Source organism: Ornithodoros turicata, chromosome 9 (genome assembly GCF_037126465.1).
Source record: "Ornithodoros turicata isolate Travis chromosome 9, ASM3712646v1, whole genome shotgun sequence".
Taxonomy (NCBI): Eukaryota; Metazoa; Arthropoda; class Arachnida; order Ixodida; family Argasidae; genus Ornithodoros; species Ornithodoros turicata.
The window spans coordinates 29,794,902-29,817,108 of NC_088209.1; the positions used below are offsets into that span (position 1 = coordinate 29,794,902).

General features: G+C 44.0%; 1 protein-coding gene across 2 annotated transcripts in view; it reads right to left on the reverse strand.

Moving 5' to 3' along the window:
• The window catches only part of LOC135368570 (probable phosphorylase b kinase regulatory subunit alpha), a 94,471-nt gene that overhangs the window by 2,233 nt on the left and 70,031 nt on the right, over window positions 1-22,207 (reverse strand). Inside the window, exons 4-34 of one of the 2 annotated variants that reach the window (XM_064601947.1) lie at window positions 14,084-14,269; window positions 13,616-13,774; window positions 13,313-13,529; window positions 12,153-12,235; window positions 11,983-12,063; window positions 11,801-11,899; window positions 11,692-11,733; window positions 11,480-11,584; window positions 11,366-11,419; window positions 11,148-11,270; window positions 10,932-11,027; window positions 10,476-10,583; window positions 10,333-10,411; window positions 8,820-8,954; window positions 8,624-8,733; window positions 7,751-7,895; window positions 7,566-7,638; window positions 7,311-7,402; window positions 6,964-7,155; window positions 6,059-6,314; window positions 5,562-5,643; window positions 5,409-5,486; window positions 5,257-5,333; window positions 4,882-5,005; window positions 3,560-3,689; window positions 2,546-2,644; window positions 2,361-2,404; window positions 845-997; window positions 715-768; window positions 428-631; window positions 68-205 (exon numbers count right to left, since the gene is read on the reverse strand). In XM_064601947.1, the coding sequence (XP_064458017.1) occupies window positions 68-205; window positions 428-631; window positions 715-768; window positions 845-997; window positions 2,361-2,404; window positions 2,546-2,644; window positions 3,560-3,689; window positions 4,882-5,005; window positions 5,257-5,333; window positions 5,409-5,486; window positions 5,562-5,643; window positions 6,059-6,314; window positions 6,964-7,155; window positions 7,311-7,402; window positions 7,566-7,638; window positions 7,751-7,895; window positions 8,624-8,733; window positions 8,820-8,954; window positions 10,333-10,411; window positions 10,476-10,583; window positions 10,932-11,027; window positions 11,148-11,270; window positions 11,366-11,419; window positions 11,480-11,584; window positions 11,692-11,733; window positions 11,801-11,899; window positions 11,983-12,063; window positions 12,153-12,235; window positions 13,313-13,529; window positions 13,616-13,774; window positions 14,084-14,161 (3,510 nt within the window). In that variant the 5' untranslated portion in view covers window positions 14,162-14,269. Of the gene's footprint in view, window positions 1-3; window positions 206-427; window positions 632-714; window positions 769-844; window positions 998-2,360; window positions 2,405-2,545; window positions 2,645-3,559; window positions 3,690-4,881; window positions 5,006-5,256; window positions 5,334-5,408; window positions 5,487-5,561; window positions 5,644-6,058; window positions 6,315-6,963; window positions 7,156-7,310; window positions 7,403-7,565; window positions 7,639-7,750; window positions 7,896-8,623; window positions 8,734-8,819; window positions 8,955-10,332; window positions 10,412-10,475; window positions 10,584-10,931; window positions 11,028-11,147; window positions 11,271-11,365; window positions 11,420-11,479; window positions 11,585-11,691; window positions 11,734-11,800; window positions 11,900-11,982; window positions 12,064-12,152; window positions 12,236-13,312; window positions 13,530-13,615; window positions 13,775-14,083; window positions 14,270-22,207 lie in introns of those variants that run through there. The other variant, XM_064601949.1, reaches the window with a different exon arrangement.

A 22,207-nucleotide genomic window follows, 5' to 3' on the forward strand; every position in this document is an offset into this window, starting at 1 on the left:
CATATTAATTTATGGCACAATCAAAATTTGTATTTGGTATATCCAATATCTGAGACACAGCTCTCACAAGGTAAGTCATGGTGCCGTAGCATCCGCTTGGAGCACTGTCATAAAAATGCTGGCAGATGTTGGCAACCTTGTTGCAGCTTACTTTGGCAACGCCCTCAGACGCACAGCAAAGGGTTGCATCACCATTACAGTTTGTCTGCAAGAGAAATGGATTGTGTGGTTATTAGTCAAACCATGTGTTTCCCAAGCAGCACAACATGTCGACCCAATATTGGTCCGAGATTGGACCAATATTGGGCTGGTATTGCCAATATTGGGCCAACATGTGGTGTTGCTTGGGTTGACTTCGCGTTCCCTGGTTCGCTTTGTTCACTGCGTATTTCAATCATCCAATAGCTTTCATGTTCATGTTTGTTACCTGATCCTGTAGGAATATGTGATGGGCATGCTGCACCAAGGTGTCCACACTCAGCACTTTGTTTATGAAGGGGACAACATCATGCTCAGCTATCAGTGTCAGCACCATTATGGCCTCCACCATCAGCTGACGGTACTCCGGTTGAGGGATGCTGTTGAGAACGTGTTCGAACTCGAGTGCAAACTTTAGCTCTCCAGAAGTCATCTGAAAGCGGAGCAGAAGCGTGCTGATGTTCCCGTTTTAAACTAAAATTCCCCGGAACAAATTAGTAGAGACTGCAATCTTACCTCACGAGTCAGCTGCTGAGACAACATTTTGCCCTCTATCGACAGCCCCGTGCACTAACGAGAAAAAGTGGTGGTGTTAACTTGCGCCTGTGCTTAGTCACTGCAGACAGACACTGCAGGCTGTACTCACACGATGCAGCAGACACCACGCCTTCGGGTAGAACCCCCTGGGAACCCGATTTAAAGCACCGTCAAGGCGTCTCCTGCGCATCCACTGCCCCTGGCGATCAAAGACTTCGTCTTGCCGCTTTGTTGACTTGACAAACTCGTTTCCTGTTTCATGCTATAGTGCAGAAACGAGATTTGCGTATAAAGATTATTGTTTGAGTGAAGTGTATACAGTCGCCAACCAGGAACCATAGAGAACAAACGTTACATTCTTCCTTACAATTCATAAACGGTAAAACTTCCACACGTAGGATAGGGCGAAGACGGGGAAACGACGACATAACGGAAGCAATCGCGTAGTGGAAGTAGCAAGAAATAAAGGAAATACGTTTTTGGAAAACTGTGTCGCCGTCGACTTCTATGAATGTTAGATGTCTGTCTCAATGGCAGTAGAGCTCTGTTTCCATACACGTCCACACTTCTTGCTCATGCTTCTAATCTAATTACCAAACTATCACGAAAGTGTGCGGTCCTATCCCAGTTCCTTACTGTAGTTAGTTATATTTCAACGTATCTTAACATATTTTTCTGTATGGGGTGCACTGGACGTTAATTTCACATAAAAGCGCTGATGAAAGTGATGCATGACACGTTCTTACCGGTACATCCACGTGACACTTAAATTTTTACAGAAAGAAAACAGAGATATTAACTGCGTTGTACTTTTCTCATGACACAGATCAGACCTTATTTTGTGCCGCCTGTAATGGCTTGCATGGATACAGCAGACTCTATTGAGGACAGTCAGCTGTTGTGCCCAAAATTTTGACATCCGCAATTTTGAAGCTCTAATGACAGTCTGTATTATTGTAAATAAAATAACTGCGCGATCACTAAGGCCCCTAGTTTTCCGTAATTTTGCGGAATTCAGAATTCACTGCGGAATCCTTAGTTTGGCGTGGAATTTTGCGGAATCCCTTATTTTGCTCGAAATTTCATGGTGTTTTGCACGGAATTTCGAGGAAAATGCTTGCTCCGAATTTAGTGTCTATTGCGGTCGAGTATTTGTCAATTCCTATAAACTCTGTAGATGCTGAAAGATCTTTCAGCATGTATAAAATGATTGTACGTGACAGACAGTATTCGCTGTCAGAGGAGAACGCAAGATATAATGTAATGGTGAGCCACAACAGTGCTTCGAATCTAAGTTTATAATTTTTTTTTTTGAAAATAAAATATTTCCCATTTCAGGCAGCCACTGACTCCTTACCACGAAAAATCGCCTAATTTAGAAGTTGGTGCCGCGGAATTTTGAATTTGCCACAGCAGAAAACCAGGGGCCTTAGGGATGACGTGATTTTAGTGTAGACTCATTTATTCATTATACGTTATGTTAGAGATTTAATATTAAAGATGTATTTAAATGGTTATTGTAAATGCAAATACTTCAAACATTTGTGTATTCACACAAGCCTACACATGATGTGTGCAACACTCAAAGCACTAAAGGGGCACGGGCCACTATTGCACTGGCGTACCTTGTTAATCTTGCTTCCCTGAATGGCAACAACACCAGCGGCATCTGCAATTGCGGAACATACAAATGAGTCGCTGCAAATTTTCGCTGCAAAACACAATTTCTTACCCCATTTCCTCTATATTTTTCTAGGGACACCTCTGATTTTGTTTTGAAAGATTTAAGTAAAACCACTAAAGTGCATACCATTACACATCATGAATTCCTTTCCACTAAGTATGTGGTGTAAAAGGGTCTTCATCTCAAAAGGACTCATGCTAAGGAGGTACTCTGATGATTCATCAGCTGAAAAGGAAGAGATGCAATAAGAAACCAGACGGGGGGCAGGAAGCAAGCAGAATATATGAGGGGTTGCTGAAAAGTTCTCGGACCGACGAGGAACAATCGTAGCATCGTAGAGTCAAAAACCTTTGTCACAGCTTTAGAAGAGATTCGCCAATCTGCCAAAATGAGGTCATAAACACAACCAACAATTTCAGGTGATGGGTTTCTTTCTGATAGGAATTTCTTTTTATGGTTACCGGAGACGTCCAACTGCTCGTATAGGGACGCGCACATGAACAACAGCACAAACAAGAAAAATTGCTGGTGTGGGCAGGTGAACAAAGTTCACTGCTGGGTGATTTCATGCCGGATCTGCAGGGTGGTCCGGTCGACCGCTTTAATTTTTTCTTTCAAATATATATCAAAGCATTGACCCTAGAAGGCACATTGGCGCTGAAAGTAGTTGATAATAAGTGGTGGATATTTTTTAATAAACTATCATTTAGATGTGAGCATTTCGACCATCGCGCTTCCTACGCAGTTTGACGCCACATATCTTCATAACTATTTGACATATTCAGCATTTTTTTCCATGAGAATCCTGCCCTTAGACCCCAGGATTTGCTGGGGAAGATCCCGGGACTGCAAAAATGGTCCGGGATTTCCAACACTATTCATGACAGCCCAAAGTTCAACCTTTGAAAATTTAGCGCTTGTAGTAGAGATGTTTCTGTTCACAGCCTGAGCAAAAATGAACGCTTCGCGTTGAAAACCTACCAGTTCTTCATCTCGCTCTTTGTGTCTACGATGACGAGACTGCATTAGTACATCTGAAAGTGGGTCGTGCCAAGAACTTTTCAGCACACCCTTGTATGTATGTGCAATTGTTGTATTCACGAGACAAGTCCCAGATCACACTGTTCTGTGGTTACGTACCTGTACACTTGAGAGAACGGCCAAGTTCCGAAACCATGACCTGAATGATGAGTCCAACACGAAGTCGCAGCATTTCATGAAAGAGGTCTGGTTCTGTACGTATGAACATTGATAGGTACACCAAAAGCTCCTGCAAATAAACCAAACTAAAGTTATTTGACCATGTCAATTTCTGATTAACTGAAGGGCCAATTCAGCTGCTGTGCATTAGAATACAGTGCAAAATGTGTTGCATGGATACTAGTCGAGTTAAAATTTCATTTGCTGCTCTGAGGCATTACGACTGTACATCAGAAGATGAAAGCATGTTGCGGAAAACAGTACAAAGAAATAAAACATTACAGGTAAGCTCATAGAAGCTGCAAGTGCATTGAGATAAAGCAGGCGTATTATGAGTGATAATTACAAATCTCTAGATGCAGTATGCTTTCGTTTAATGACAGCTGTCCACTCATGCATTGTCTCAACATTGTTTATGTTTATTTTCCCTTATGACACATTTGTTCCCTCACAGTTCAATCATGCACTACTATCACTGACTGTGCCGTTCAACACAGTGCATGCATATGTGGTATAATGACACGCAAATATGGACATTTCAAACACAGGACAAGTTGAGACATTGAATTGACTTTTTTTCAGTGCCTATATGTTCTTAGTGGTAGGTAACTAATAATAAATCAACTTATTTCAGTTAAGACCAGCATTAAACATTAAAGGAAAAATTTAAACTGAAGTGTGGCAGCATAAGTGCCAAGATAAAAACTTCAGGTCAGCTAATTCTAACCCATGTCCAATGTAAGAATCAAGCCACACATGGGAAAATGTAGGTGTGACATTGACAAATTTATGTACAACCTTTCTGTTTTCAACATGTCTTATAGTTTGTCTATATGTTGGCAAAAAGAGACACTGCTGGTCTGAGGTTTAATATGGCTATGGCGTCACAAGTAGAGGTCCAAGCGGGTGCGTGTGTACCCGCGGATCCCCACACTAATCTGAAACTTGCAGGTAGAAAACGTGACCAGTGCGCATTATGATAATTTGATGACTGTTCTTTCAACAATTATATCTTTTTTTTGCTTGTCTACACGACCCTGTAGTACGGGCATGCGGATATACCCGCAAGACCAGAGGTGCGGGTAGCTACACTAAAACTCATGCGGGTGCGGTGCGGGTCGGGAATTACACACCCGCGCGGACCTCTAGTCATAAGTACAAAAGCACATCAAATGGAAAGTTTCACTTTACCACAGTGGAACGTTGGCAGAAGAGGAGCACAACCACATGCACGCGGCAGAGGGAGTACAAGGAACGGTTACCGTGAGACATGCAAGAAGCTTTTGCACCACAGGGGGTAGCCTTACTTGAGTCAGCATGGCGGCGCTCTTATCACCACCGTGGACATTGTAAATTATTATGCGCAGCTGTTTCGATGGTTGGGGTCTGAAAGGAATTGATTTGCTCACAACATAAGCCTTGTACGTCGCCGAAGGAGCAAGAGCAGAACGGACATAAGCAGCACAGAAGCTGACCCGATTTTTAAATGAGAGTAATTAGAACACAAACACACATGCATATTAGATAACCTACAAAACAACATGTAAGGTAGGCTATACAGACAAGTATATATACATATAAAAACAATAGAACAGTGTACAGCACAAGTAAGAGGACGAAATGCGGAAGTAACGCACCGCGTAATGGTGTACTCATTCAGAGGTGGCATTCCGATCGTGACTTGCTTTTGTCTGACCAGGAGATCTGTGACAGCCTAAAACAAGAACGCGTATCTCATCCCCTCGTCCATCTCTGACCCCACATAACCGTAAAAGAAAGGAAGAGACACCTTTGCGAGATCTTCCACTTTCTTTCCCAGAAGGCCCGCGGCATGTCTTACAAGACTCCATTTCTTCTCTTTACATGCCTAAAGAAAAGATTGCTCGTAAACATAAATGCCCTTTCTCGTTCCAAACCCTTCTGCAATAGAACAATACTGTACCTTTTCATAAAGGTCCTTTAACAAATGTCTGACAGTGATTACACGGTTGCCATCTCCAAGCTCAGTGTCCCATTTCAATCCCCTAGAAAGAATTGAGCAAACATCGCACCTAATACACAGAGCCTGAAGTTTTCGGGAAATATTTGTTTCTAAATTCGGGGGTTAAAAACCGGGTAGAGGAACATGTGCTCTAAATTCATGCAAATTCAGGTTAAAAAAACTTCCAGTAGGCTAAATTCGGGGAGAAATCGGGCTCAGTTACTCAAACTAACTGTACTGGTTTGGTACGAATGGTGATGTAACTGTATCTGCTGCCAAACAAGTTCGTGTGCATTCCTACAGACATCTTAGTGAGGGTAATTTGCCGGGTAAAAATAGGGTTTCACCCTAAAGAGGCAACCTTCAATTCAGGGTGCAAATTCGGGTTAAACCCTAAAACTTATGCGCTACTAATACAATGGGATCAGAAGCACCCACGCGGAAAGAGCCATACTTACTTGTTAAGTACCAGGCAGTGCAAAATATCCCCGTGTTCTTCTAGGGAATCGCTTTCGTTCAGTAACGTGAGGAGCTCTGTCTCGGAGACATTCTCAAGCTGCAGGTCTGAGAGCCCTGGGCCTATTGCAGCGCCGTCTCCCATAAGGCCACAGACTACTTCCTCCTCATCGGAGTCATACGCAGGTGAGGGGCTTTCCAGCTCGCCCGGGTGAGACCCTGATGAGTGCAGAAGGTCAGTGGGGGTAGATGGGTGATCTGAAAAGCAAGGACACCAGCAATTACCACTGTGGACAGTAGGCGTACACATACCTGTACGTACACCCTGCTGCACCACTTGTTGCAATGCGTTTATTGCTCCAAACATTGACACTGTACCCTTTTTTGTTTGTAAAGGGGGCACTAAAATGCAAAAAAAAGAAAGTTCACTTCAAATTACGTTACACGCTATGTTAATTTCGTACTTATTTTCGGGATCCCATTCGTTGCCGCCAAAGACGACTCTGTTATCATTGCGTTTTTCTTCTAAATGGTAGCACTGTGCGAACTAATTTTGCCTGCATTATACTAACTGAAACATGGACTTTCATTTGAGAGCAAGTTGTTTTTGCATTTTAGTGCCCCTTTAAAGCTTACCACAGCTAAATTTTTGTGGAATTTTACAGCATGCTATTACACAACCACATGCATTAGAGACGAGGAACTAGCATATCGTCCTTAAAACAGCCACATATCATGTGAGCTCCTCCCTTCCCTCCTCTCAATTTACACCTGCGTTTATATGAGAGTCTTGGTTGCTCTTTTGGTTGCAACAACAGCATTCTTGCTGCACAGTCTTTGCAATACAAATATACACGCCGACTATAAATGCTCTATCCTCGTACGTTAGTATTGTCACAGTACTTACCGCCAGCGAGGAACGTGTCGACGTAGATGGATCGTGACCTTCTCACAAGACCCGCTATGCCCAGTTTGCCACGGCAACCAACAGAGGGCCTCCTTCCTACAACTGACTGCCTTCTCATGAATATGGACTCCCTTCTGAGCTCCTTCTTGCTGAATTCTCTGTTCAAGTATTCCCTCAGCTCACCAGGTACACCTATTGCAAGGCAGAATGCAACACTTACAGGAAGTAGTTAATGCAGCAAAAACAAAAATGTTTGAATGAGCAAACTCTTTCATAGTAGCATTTTAGGGAAAGTAATTTTCATTGTGTTTAAGCATTCACATGCAGCCAAGGAATATGGATCTCACGTTCAGGATGTCCAGATTCTTGGTTCCCAACAAAGCTGAGGCTTGTAATGCAGGATGTACTAACAAAATCTTCCAGCGTACCCAGTATCACTCTGACATGTACAAAAGTTTATATTGAGAATGCAGTGGAGAATGTAAGCAATGATAATAACAATAACAACAACTTTATTTTGTGATGATGAATGGGGAGATAAGAGCAATAATAAAGACGACAAATTAAGATTCAATATTCGTCATTGTCTCTGTCTGCTCTACCTTGTTCCTGTGGTGTAGCCGCTCTTGAGCTTTTTGATTGTGGCCACCACTTCTGACGGGATCTTTCCATCCTCTGAAACACACACCAAAGTAACTTACTAAATACTTTACTAGTACTTTAGTAAATGCAGTAGTGCTACGGGCCATTGCAAAAATTTCACGAAGGACAACATTGAAAAGCGTACGAAGCAAGTCCTGAGATAGAGGCAAGACAACAGTGGGCCTCCCAAGCATGTGCCATGCCGTTTTTAGGTAAGCCACTTCCGTCTTGAATGTGTCCATCAATAAGTCAGTGTCTGAAGCGAGGTAGAAACGGTGCTGGTCCACAAACTGTAGGGGAACAAAAAAGAAAGAAAAAGGAAAGAGAGAAAACGTTTTGTGTAATTAACCAGGGCATTATCTCCAAGACAATAAGATGGCAAGTGCAGCGAAACAACTGAGGAGAAACTCTCAGTGATGGCCAGTAGTTAACTACATGTAGTTAAACTACCTGATTGTAGTTAAAAGGTAGTTACCAACTACCTGCAGAAATGTAGTGGCAACTACTAGTTAACTGCTATTTCGAGTAGTCAACTACAGTAGTTACGTTACTGCATGCGCCAACTACTTCCGATTTCGCCGCAAGCTTTACAGCACGACTATGCTTCCGATTTTTACCTTGAGCTACTTGTTTGATGAGAACAGAGGTGCAGAGCAATTGTGCCGTGCATGTGTACTAAATCTTCACTTTTATATCACTGCTTGCGATTCATATTTAGGTGTCCAAGAACACTATAGAATGGGATTGGTGTTGATGGACAACGTTAAGTAGTTATAGATGTCGTTAAAACACATTGCAGTAGTTAAAGAAGTAGTTTTAACTACCTCCCCCGAAAAGTAGTTGAACTACTAGTTAAACTACTCTATCGCAAAGTAGTTATAGTTAAACTACTGTAGGAGCAGTTAGTGGCCATCACTGGAAACTCTGTTGCCTGGGTGATAATTCGATTTTACGAGGTCACATCGTCTCCATACCTGTCTTCAACACTATTTGTGAGACAGATTATGTACTCCCTTACCTGAGGAGTGAACACCAGGAGGGAATCCTTGAATAAGTACATTTTACTTGTACTAAGAATTCCCACGTCTCTCGACTGGCGTCCGTTCAGGCCTAGTTTGGCATTCCTTCCTGATAATACAGTGACAACGATGTTAACATACGTAGCTCGAGTATATGGGGTGCGTGCTGTACACATAGATTGCAAATCAACTGACCTAGGTACGTGTAAATGCGCCCTAGGACGCGTGCAGGAAGAACCTCGAAGTCTGGCACTTCATGAATGGTTTGCACAAAGATTTCATGATGCATCAGCCGTTCCTGAATCACACAATCTTCAGCTAGCACCACCACTGCAATGTCAAATTGCTTATGTACAGAAGTGTAGAACATTTAAAGACAAACATCACAGCTGTTTCAACACTTCCTCCAACATTAAAAAGTATACAGAGATAGCGAAAATAAGATGCACGTGCTCCTTACATTTTGATGTTTCAAATCTTTAGCTGAACGATTTTTAAGTTTAAACAAAGTGATCGATTGGTTCTGTGACGCATCTAACATGATTCTCAACAGCCTCTGAAGCAGACATCTCAATTCTGACTTACACACCTAATAACCATACAAACTTGTTCCTGTAAAACCTGTCTCAGTAATGAAGAGGTAGCAGACGAGGATATAAGGTTATAGACAAACACAGAAGCACCCTCTAGAGACAACACAAGACAGGCAACACTTCTCCCATAGGTATGCCACTAGCAGAGCATCTGAACAGAATTGTGGCTCATGTGTTCCCACCATGACCTACTAGATTATTACTCATCGTCCCAGTTATTGCTTCCTCAACTTGTACAATACTTTGTACTTCAGCTTACCTTAGTATTTCTGTACAAGCGGTGGATATTCCACAGATGTTTCATTCTGAGGTTGATTATCATCATCATTCTACGCATTTTCATAGGAGCTATTATTGCTGTCGTCTGCTACGGTAGTCGTACATACGCTTCTGCGCGTTCAGAATTTAAAATTTCCATCGTCCAATCATGGTTCAGATCTCACGTGCCGATGACTAGCGCCCCTAGCGGATCGTGCGGACGGGCTCCTCGTACGGGTTGCTGATTATGACATGGTCGTTATAATCTACAGGTTTTCCCGGCGATTTTAATCCAAGTGCCAGCTAAATTAATCCATGCCCCATAAAGTTTGCATGGCACGTAGATTAATTTCGATGCCGCTTAAATTAAAATCGCCGGGAAAACCTGTAGTAGGTTGTGGTTCTAACTGGTGTTGTCCATAGAAATACCTCTAGCTGTGGCGTTAGGCTCATCCATGCATTCTGCAATGAAGTAGTCTCAGTGCATTTTGTTGCTGCACCATGCACACGAAAGCAGCATACACTCCCCCAGCTGACTTTGCAAGACACGAAGTGCTAAACCACTGCAGTCATTGCAATGCTTGCGTTGCTGCGAATTTTACCTTCGCACAAGCAGTGCATGCCTCATCATTAAAGGGGCAGTCGCATCCGTTCCAGTCAATTTCGAAACTATACTGCCATTTTATTCCTGATGTTCCACTGACCACGGTATCGAAAATCACTTTTTGGACTAAAAAATTAGCAAAGTAGATTGTCGGTCGATGCCAAACATGGTGATATCAGCTTCATGAATCGGTTTCCAGATGCGGCCGTCCCTTTAAAACAGTGCACAGAATAAAAGAGGAAATGGTATTTACCTTGTACAACAATATCTGGCTTTTTTTCGGAAGCCAACCGCCGGTTCAAGGGATCCAATTCTCCAGGAACAATGAAACCCTAATTTTGGGTTGTAAATATCACGAGGTAACTTAAAAAATACTACATTTACACTGTCATTTACCTCTTGAAGCAATCGCCCAATGATAAACAAAGACTGAGCCCACATGAATGGCGTCATCCCAACATGAACACGTGCCTGGCTGTGTGGATGCTTGTATTCCAGTTCAACCTGATAATTGAAACATGTACCACATGTAGTTTGACATCAAGTTTGACCACAAAAATATGCATCTCAGCGAACAGAACAAAACAAAACACACAGTAATTCATTTATGATTCCCTGGCAAAGTGCACAATAAGTCTGCAAGCTTTAATTGTTCAGGTAAATTTAGAATATTTGCTATAGTAGTGTACAACCTAAGGAAGGCGTGGTTAAGTCTATAGGAGCCCTATAGGCAGTACTGTTGGCACTGCAGCATAACTGTTCCGGTGGTGTAACTCTGCTACGGTTGCATTTCCTACTGTTCTTAATTTGAACACAGGTATAGTTCATCTGAAGGCGAGCAAAGAATCTTACTTTGTCATGAGGAACAGCATACATCTCAGGTACTAGTTTTAAGCCATCCTCAGTTCGCACAAGAAGCTGATCCAAGGCTTCTGAGTATTCTTCAACCTGTGATTTTCAGTAGAAATAATGTTGTTTGAGCTGCTATGCCACTGGGCTTATCAAAGTAGTAATAGAGAAATGTACTAGCATAACCACATTTACAGATATGTCTATTTTCCAGCATACCTCCAACCGTTCACCTCTGAAGCAGGCATCTATGACTAGGTAGCACAAAAACAATGGCCATTCGCACTCTATGTTTTCAAACAAATGGAGCTCCCACGACTCATAGTACAGACGACTAGGGTCCTAGAGGAATAAAAGGAATGCCACAAATTGGTCACGGAATACCTCTCCTAGTGCATCATATATATGATTAATTCAAACAGAATATCATTTCAAACCTCCTTTGCAGTCTTATGCCCATCTCGCAGGAACCTCTTGCAACCGTAGTTGCCCTAAAATAGAAATTGATTATTTGATGACATATAGCAGAAGATAAGAGTCAGAATGCTCACCCTTAATTTATCCAAAATACTATCACGAGTCAGCTTGATTAGCTCAGGTTCAGCAACAGCAAACGCAGGATATCCTATTATCGACAGCAGGGCAGCATCCAGCTCCTGAAGTTACAAGTACGAGTGGAAAAATCGTTATACAGACTGCCTGACAAAGTTTTGATAGTGTCAGGCAGTAAAAATATGTGCCAAAAGTGCCGAGGATCACAAACCTTTGAATTTGACTCCCTAGGCAACATTGACTGTAGTACTGCCTGAAAGTATTTAGAGCCATAGGGGAGCCATGAGGGGATTGCAAGTGAAGCTATACGAACAGCGTACATTGCATTTCTGGGCTTCGTCAGCCATGACGTGAATTACTGAAAAGGGGCCACCCTTGCCACCGAATAGGTCCAAGTCATCCAATGCTTGAAGAGCTGCCTGAGAAACAGAAACAACAGAAGGTGTTACAAAATGGAAACAAAATGGACCTAGGGGTAAGAGATGAGCTGTGCTCAAATTACCTTGGCCATTCCAATGGAACTAGAATTAAGTTCTGGTAGGCCATGGTTTGTCTTATCTCCTCGTTCCCAAATTCCATAGTCCTTGGAGTGTGATATCATTGACAGTTGATTATGTATTCACATGAGGTGTGAGTATGGAAGAGGGAGTATGGAAGGCAAAATAAACTTACTGGTATGCAGTAGGTGGCTTCAATATAAAACACTAAGTTTTGAACAAACACAACTTCATCCGTGTTGAATATGATTTGGATACCTGAAAGACACACTAAATTAATGCGAAATAGGGTCTTCCAGTCTACAATTACATATTCTATTCTATTATAAAACAAATGCAAAATCCTGTTACAGATAATATTTTTTGTGATTTATGATAAAAGCGTGCAATGACCATCCATTTTGATAGAAATTTACTCGTTGACTCTAAATACAGTTTTATAATCCAGAGACGGTTGACAATGCTGTGCAGTCATAACCCTGCCCCTGGCAAGGGGACCCTTATAGCTGTCATGTGTTTAATGACACTCAACATGACAACAAGAATTAGTAGGTTTAATGGAACATAAATCAAGACACAGAAAGCAAACAAATTTTCGAAGCACAGGTGATAATGGCGTCATCTACGCTGTAATTTAAGGCGTATTGAGCTTTGTCCTGCTTACGATGAAAACTTTTGCGTAATTTTTTAAAAACTGCACAATTGTGTTCAGTGTTGGCAAATAATCATCACGTAGTGTGTAAACGGTAAACACATGTGTAAAAATGACTTATGTTTTATGGTAAATGTCCTGCTTAAGAAGTAATGAATCAAATGCATTTAAACAATGCGCGTTCATAATTTTCCTGGAAGCATTTATCATCACCTTGACAGATCTATAAGAAACCAGTTACGACGTTTTGACCAGTGGCAAGTTGCCAGTATATTGCGGGACATGCTCAAGGCAAACGTTCCTCATGCGTCTTATGTGAGGGAGAGTTCTGTATAGAGCCCAAGGCCTCAGGGTCTTGACAGGTGAAACCATCTGTACTAATGCTCAGGTTTGGGAGCAACGTACAGCTTTGGACAAAAGTTTACGGAACGTGGCACTGGTGTATTTCTTCGTCGGAACGGCCCCCTGCTAGCTATCAGCAAGAGATTGAATCAGAAACGGGTGACTGGCTATCCTACACCTCATCCAGTATGTGTGACCGCTCCTGTTTGCTGCTAGGGTGTCACTGCAATGGAGAAATGCGACACCCCGGTGTTCCGTAAGCGTTTGTCCAAAGCTGTACCTGTCAAAGACTATCTTGGAGGTTGAAATCTCAAATTAAAAACATTCATTCATTTTCTCACCTGACGCTGTCATTTGAGCAAGTATGAGGAGGTAGAGAGAAGTGGCATCTAACTGCAGATGACCCCACTGTTTGTCCCCAACTACCGTAGCTGCAGTCTGAGAGCTGTACTTGGCATGGAGGGAATCGGCAGGGCTCTGGCTTAGCTTGAATTTCTCTACCTTCTCCTTCTGACGCATCATGGCCATAAGGAGTCCACGCATCATTTTCACACATGCCTGTAATATACAGTGTCGAGGGGGAACATTATAAACATGCAACCTCTGACTTATTGTGCAGACTTTGCCGGTGAGCATATACATACCTGTTCCAGCTCATAAGTCTTAGCCCTATCTTCATCAAGATCTGCGTTCTTTTTGTAAGCCATGGATAACGCCCAGACTGCCAGGATGGAGTAGACATTGTCGCGGACCCATGCATGATCCTCTTGTTTGTGTGATGGAATAAGACCCGTGACAGGATCCTAAACGCGCGTGTATCAGAAAATCATAGGTGTGTTTCATTCGAATAATTATTTTTAAAAGAAAAATTGCAATTCATCGCTGACATTTGATTGAAAAATAGCATCACTGACGCAAATTTTTCGTACGTGCATTGTGCTGAGGGGAGTAACGAGAGCTACACGCAACTGTACTTTTTTTTTTCCTTCGTTTTTCTTTTGGTCCTGTGTTTGCGCTGCAACTGTACTTAAACGCTGTTTTGTACCGCAACTGGTAAACGCCAAAAACGAAAGTGCCTCAGTGAAACCAGTGAATGAGCTCATCTGCTTTACCTGGTGCTCTAATATTGTCTTGCAGACCAAACGTTGGTAGTAATCGAGCCGCACGCCCGAGTTTCTCCGGCTCCTCATGATGAATTGTAGTGCAGACGATCACAGTCCATACACTTCGTTCATGCTTCCATGAGGTGGAGTAAACAGGACGTACCAACACGCACTGTTGCCACTGCACATGAACCCCTGCACAGAAAGCGTAGCATTCACAACATCACGCAGTACGTACACTATCCTATCCACTTTCAATGAAGGACGCAGCAGACACCAGACACTGCGGGCGCAACTAAAGGAAGCAAGCAGCCTTCTGCCAAAAGTTTCGCAAGCAGGTTCCAGATGGCGATACGTTCGCGTTTTGAGCGCAGTCCGCAGTACCGAGAGGCGAGAGGTAGGGGCGAGGGACACTCTGGGGTAGGGCCGATAGGTCGAAGTGGCCTCTATCTCACAACAAACGACATTGGTGTGAACTTTTTTTCCGATATCAAATAAACTCTGCTTCAGGCTCTGTTCTAGTTGCCCACTGGAAGAGAATTTATGCATATTTGCAACGCTAGCCTGCTCAGTGAACACCAGTGGTAGTGTCAAAATTGCATCCAAACGGAGTGTGCAAAACCGATATAATGAGAAACAAGGAATGAAAGCGAAAGTAAACTTTACACGACAAACACGAACGAAAATACAGATGGAAATGCACATAAATATAAAATGTGCTACTGAAGAAATATTGCTCATTTCTCATGCATGACTTTCATATTACTAGCACAGAGCAGCAGTGGTAAGCATGTAAAGTTTTGCATTAGTAGTTCGGGGATGCTAGTTCGTATCTTGCCGTTTCGTAGGCGCCTCCAGAAAAACAAAAGGAAAGGAAACATTGGCTGTGTGCCTAGCACCACTTCCATTGTGCAAATGACACCGACATTCCCCCGATGGAGGTTTATAAATAGAAATATCTTCTGCGCAAATGTTTATTTCACTGAGTAAAACGCCCGAGATACGGGAGCGAAAAAGGTTACGACACAACACGGTCTCAGACACAGCAACATTTTTCGTCTGCCATTCTCGATGCTATACTTGTTTATACAGGGCGACCAAATAATGACTAACCAAAAATCAAGATTTTGGTGTAGTCGAAGTCAAAAGTCCGGGGTACGATCCTTGACGTCGTCCAGTCATTCTAAAAATCATGCACTGCTCTGTAATTAACAGATGGAACTTGCAGTAAACATGTGTTGTTTATACGTACAGCTCTCGTCAACCTTAATAATAACACTGGAAAAAATATGGTCCCGTTTCCGAGCGCGGTTACATAGCAACACTTGAGGCCATAAGAAAATCGTAATTGAAAAAAATTATTGTGTTAGTTTAATGCAAGGATTTTGTTCACTTAACATTCCCCCAGTGTCCCCAGGGTGGCTGCTGTCGCGCTCGGAAATTAGAATTTTTTTCAGTGTTATTATTAATGTTGACGGGAGCTGTACAAAGGCTTAAACAGTGCTGTTGATCATGAGAGTACAATTGAAACTTAAAAAAAAAAAAAGAGGAGAAAGAAATTGCAGGAGAACACAAATTGGGCAATGCAGTCCTGTTGAAGCACTGACTGCCGAAATGTTCCTGTACACTCTAAAACCAGAGCTTCACCGCAAAGCACGCTCCTAGCCAACAATAATCCCGAATGACAAAGTTATCTCCCTTGATTTGATGAGAACGGGGGGACAACGCCATTTCTGTGGCATTATGCAGTTCAGGGCTGGGCACGATACTTCAAAAAGGTATCTTTGATACAGATCCAAGATACAGAACCAAAATTGATTTTCGATACAGATTCTCGATACTGTATCATCGATACATCACTGAAATCCCGAATATAATAAAGATGGTGTTATGATTAACGAAGTTTACATCACTGAAATCCTAATATAGTAAAGCTGGTAAATATGATTAGGTCTCCATCAGACGACGTGACAGTAAAATATTTTCCATCCAAGATGGCACACCGGAGTTCGTCAGCCATAGCTGATACTTGATTTTCTTAGTTGGCTGTTGTGAATTGTGAGCTGTACAACGGATTACAGTGCTCAAGCTAAGCCGGCGGCTATTCTTTCGGCATAACAGACGTGGAATTCACACTTGAAGTTAGTGGACGTGCTCTTGCCCACTTAGCAGGGGGACATCGGGCAGCGCAGTTCCAGAAGCCGTGAGGTTGGTCCTCTGTAAGGCCGCTATGGATGACGCCGAGCGTTTTCGGCGCGCCCGGTGTAGAAAGAGACGGAATAAATTTTTCTGGAACCAACTTGAAGCCGCGCGCGCCCGCGAGCGCGTCCCAGAGCACGGCCCAGGGCCTCTTCTCCCGGCTACCTTGACAATGGAGCGCGCGCGCGGACGTACGCTTCGAGCGAATTCACGGACGACATGCCTACGCCGTTGTGGCCTGCCTTGTACTACCGCCTGAGCGAGCGCCGCCAACCCTAAGTCTCACAACAGCCTCAACAGCTGCGTCTTTTTTTAGTATCGAGTATTGTTACAGTACAAGATACACTAAAAATGTATTTTCGATACCGGTACTCCGATAATCTCATTTTTGGCGCGCGATACCTAATACTGACACACAATATGCATCGAAAGATAGTATCGAAGATACATGTATCTTCGATACTGCCCATGACTGATGGTTGGCTAGGAGAGTGCTATGTGGTGAAGTTCATTTTTAAGAGTGTAGGCTACGTGTTATGTTAATTGCCACAAAATGTTAAGGCACACGTCCCGCGCTTTCAACTAATCAGGAATGATAACGGTATCCCTTTTTGTAACAATTAGCATTTGATATCATAACTGCTAAGTGTCACAAAAAGGCGTACGCCTCAGGCTTTCAGCAGATTGGCGGAGAGAAGGATGGCATTCGGGATTATGACTAGCAGCGAAGTCTACAGGAATACAATCAACCCACAATTCAACGAAGAAAATGGAACGTAGAAAGGGCAGAGCATCGCCCGTGGCGATGAAACTCCCCATTCATCCATCTCGAAATAAAGTTGTCGTCGTTCAATCTCTGTCGAACTCCCAACTTGAAGTGACATACCCAAGTTTCACACTTTCAAACCAACATCCTGAGAGACATCGTTCTTTGTCCTGATTTGCTGAAAACTAGGGGCGTGCGCCATTTTTGTGGCAGTATGCAGTCCATAATTGCCACAAAAATGGCGTACGCCCCCGTTTTCATCAAATCCAGGGAGAGAACGTTGTCATTCGGGATGATGGTTGGCTAGGAGCGTGATCCCCGTGAGGGGACGTCACGATATTCCCCACCGTTAAGAATCCACCGTTTAAAATCTCATATTTCTAAATTATATAAAGCTTTAATATGAAGAATGGCGGAATGATAGTGTTGAATAATACATATTACTGACAAACCTCGCGGCATTGCGTGATTTTGACGTCAGTTGAAGTCATTGTCGTGAATAAAAACCAGGTCTTTGGAGACTGTGAGGCTTAGCATGGTGGTCACACTGGTGGTATTAGAAGTTGGTTAGGTTACGTCAGCTTAGAGTGTAGCACGCAGTGCGCCAGCTATTCCCACGAATGATATATGGTTATCTGACTCGATGAGAGAGAGGGGGGGGGGGCGTGCGCCTTCTTGTGTCAACTGTCACATCCCCGCTCTCTCTTCGAATCAGAAGCGATAACCCTATCATTCGTGGCAATGGTTGGATCAGAGCGTACTATGCGCCATGGACTTATAGCCCTATCAAGCTACCGGGTTTAATAGCTCCTGCTAGCACTGCGAAGGTACAATTAAAAGAGAATGATTATCAATACGGCAACCTTGAACTCTGGTTCCCAGTAGTTAGCCGATAGACGTGTTCCCATTATGAAGACATAAACCAGCGAAGGCCTTCACTCAAACACAACTCACTGTAACGCCCTTCATCGAAACACTTTGTTATGCAAACAAATTTCCCGCGGATAAAAAAGGCATTGGCATCGAACCCAAATGGCGACACGCCCCTTTTTAAGTGTCAGTCACTGGTTAAACTTAGCATAAGCGACATAAGAAGCACAAATCCGCATTGAAGCTCACGGCAGGCAAAGCAGACGAGGAGAAAGTGCACATAAACGTTTCCTTTTGTTCTGTCTCCAGGACTGTTGTGTCCCGCCACGTCTTCTCTTGGGAAGACTATTTGGGTAGTTCTATTTGGACAGACGGCTGAACAATGACATAAACGACTAGAGATGCTTTCTCCCGAAATTTCCTGCAGTGAATGCGAGGACGCGGCGCCATGCTCGTTACGTACGACAGCTTGGGCCATTATGACAGTCCGCTGCGCTACGGTCGACGACAGGTACAAAACGGAGGCGGTCATTTGGTGGTTCCGCTTGGCGAGGCTCAGCATTGCACGTCATTCTCCGAGAAAAGATGAGTGGGTATAGATGATGCCGTAAATGGTACAGCTTGTGAACGTGCGCGCGTAGATGTGTTCAGTGAGACGTCGCTGTGTACTTACGAGCTCATGATGTGCTGGAGTCCGGTTCTGAGAATGGTAAAGATGAAAGATGGGGACAAAGACTCGAAAGCCCAAGACAATTCTTTAGTTTGAGTGGTATCGTGTAGCGCAACAAGGGCTGGAAAATATTAGCGGAACCTGTAGACTACAGTGGCGGATCCAAGGGGGGGGGGGCGATGCCCCCCCCCAAAGCATCCCTTTATACATTTAATTTCCCACTCACCTCCCTCACTAAGCGCTGTGACAAAGATACCGTCACCGTCCCCCCAAACCGATGGTCTGGATCCGCCCCTGGTAAACAGAAACAAGGTGCGTCTGAGCACAGAGCTATAGTGCCCCCATGAACACCATGAAGAACGAAGCCAGAGCGTGATCGATTCAGACGGGACAGACACACGGCACCGTCCCCAATATTTTGCAAAGAGATTGCAATGTTTTCAAAGGGCGCGGAACGTAATTTGGTCTCCCGGGGAACTGCACTGAGAGGAGCCCTCTGTTCATTAACGGCCACTCTCTCCGGAAAGCATCTGGAAAACATCTTGCCATGCACTGCAACCTGATACATGGCACAGCGCACAGCTGGCCCCAAGTCCCTTGCAGGCCATTTATTTTTTGCTCCACTTATGTAGGTCCAAGAAGCAAGACACCAAACGCACCCGACACCGCAACCAAGACCTGCACGAACCACCATCTACCATGGCCATCTGGACGCACAAGAGAGAGAGAATTTCGGAGACGCCGAACGGATGCCCCGGATTTTCTTTTCCTTATTTTGCCCGCTTTGCTGCACGTTCCACCACCACCACGCACGCGTCCGTCACAGGTGGCCCAAGACGCGTCGTCCCCTCCCTCTCCGCCACCGAGTCTTTTCAAGGTCTTCCATGGACAGGTTGCCAAAGCAACAACAACCTCGCCCTCTCCTCCTCGAGAAAACGTAGGGCAAATGAGAGAGGTCTTTTGCCCCCCGTCGCTCAAGCACATCAACGCAGCAAGAAGGCAACAAAGAAAAAGGGAAACACGACGCTTCGCCCGAAGGGCACGCGTGGCTCCGAGAGCTTGAGATTTGCAGAGCCAGCTCCGGGGATAATAACACGACGCACTTTGCCGAGAGTCGGCGATAAATAAAGAGGATAATGGCGGCACCCGAATTGATTTGTCAGTGGACGTGATCAGGAGTTGGTTTGTAGGGACCTCGAGCTATGCCGGAGAGGAGGTTTGCCCCCGGGAGGAATTTTGAGGGCATCATAGCGAGTTGTTTTGATTGTATAGTTCGAAACGCAATATCTATGTGGACAGCGACCATGACCTGCTGTGTGCATCGTCACTCGGGTGACGGCATTTATTATCGTGTTTTCGATGTGCTTACGTGGCAGAGCAATATCTACGAGCCGGGCTCAGAACGAATGTCCGAAAGCGGTATATCAGAGCACCAGGACTTGTCCTGCCAAATCTTCTGCGTTCGAGGGAAAAGAAAGCAGACGTTCTGTTGAATTCTTGTATGCGTCAAATGTACACATCACCTACGCGCACAAAACATGGCTTCACTCGTTTTGTCGCTCTCGGACGCCAAGTGGCACAACCTCAACGGGATCGGCTCCCCAAGAATTGCTGAACAGTATGGTCCGCAGCACTTCGCTGCGAGTCATCACCTTGTGGCGCACAAAAGGAGCGATAGGAAGAGTAAAGAAAGGTGATTAATTGAAGTACAAATTACACTGACAAGTACAGAAGAGGTTTAAAATAATGTCGGCGTTGTGGCGGAAACATGGCCGTCTTCAAGAGCTTTAAGATTTTGCCTGTACTGCGCAGGACCAGGTGCACCAAGGTACATTATGGGACGTAAATATGCAGAGGAGGGAAGAGCAGTTGCCAGTGGTTTACCCAGAATTTCGTCCTGGGGGGGGGGGGGGTTCGGCTCCGCAAGGGGGTGTCTTTACATGCTTTTGACGAAATATTGCGCAATCTCACAAAATGTTAGGGGGGCCTCCTGCAGATTCTTTTTTTTGGAGGGGCAGGGGGAGTAGGGATAAATCACTAGCAGTTGCCCTTATACATGAATTGTATCATCATCGCTCATCGTTTTCCGATGGTCATCCGATTACTCTGCAGTAATAAATTTCGCGAGGACGAAATGTTCACTAAAGTAACTGGATCCAACATTAATCATCAGTTGCGTTATCCGCTGCATCGTCATCGTCGGAAGGCTCCAATTATATCAGCCTATCAGCAGTTAACGATTCAGTGGACGAGAAACCTGCTTATGCTTATTACCATCATATACAGGGTGCTTTTTTTTTCGTCCTTTACGGAGTTTACGGCCAGGCGGTACTATAAGGGGACTTATTACCTAAAATTCATTAATTAAAGTCGTTAAAACCCCAGTGCAAGGGAAGACAAAGGACGAACCCGAGACAACACACGCACTGACTGCAACCAAAAGTTTTCCGCGGTTTCGGTTCACTTACATATCAAAATTCGGCGATGGATATTACAAAGCACGCACGCGTTTAAGGTTTTTTTAAACATGTGTTGGGTAATCCTGTAGTTTATTTCTTCCCAACGGTGTTACACATCAATACACAATACATTTTTGGTACACAAAGGAATCATTCCGAACAACGCCGCTCGTCACACCGATGAACTGACGCACTCAGTACTCTCACTCTCTCACTCTCAATACACTTGACAATACCCTTTGGATTCTGAGTATACGGTTACAGTCTCTTTCTCTCTCGCCTGGCGCTGGCTGGCGCTTCTCACTTTTCCTTCTGGCGTCTACATCTTCATTTCTGTTTTGTTTAATCCCCTACACATGAAATGGCTTTCAACGAGGATTGTCTTATCCCACTGTGCTATCTCGCTTTTCCTCGAATGTTCCCCAATTAAAAAGTGAATTAATGAATGTTAGGTAGGTAGTCATCTTGCGGTGATGTACTTTCTTCGTGAGGATGTCCGCCTGGCCATATAACTGCAGAAACGACATCTACGCTGCTCTCATAGACGTTTTATAAGAAATATGTAATGGATAAAAGAAACGCGCAAGTATCCGTGCATCCGCTTCAACGCAACATGTGCATACACTGCGACCGTGTAAAGGGCGCTTTCGTGCGTCAACGCAACGTCATGTTGGAAAATGAACTTCCACGCCGAAGTCGGGGCAAAAACAAAGCACAAAAGGAAAGATGACGGCCTCTAAGCACCAGCATGAAATATACCTCATGCAAACGCAAAGACTATTATCAGGACCGTATCAACTGCTGACTGTCGTAATTAGGCCTCAGCGATCAACTTAGTAAAATTGAAAGGATATATCTTTGTGTAGAAGCGACTCTACAAAAGTTTTCAGGAAAGCAAAAAAGTGAAACCTCAAATAGCTTTTAGTACATTGGCGCGTCGGTGTATCTCACCCACGACGACGTCATTTCCACACGGTAATTCGCGCACCAGTCCGATACGCGTTTCGCAATTTTAATGCAGCTGCATTCTATGGCCAAGATGGCAGCCATGTGCGCCATGCACGTTTGCGTAACATTGACCATGATAAGAAAACTCTCAGCCCCAAAGAACGATGATGGAACGCGCGTCTCCAGGATAAAGCGTCTTCTGGAGGACCAGACTTCGATTC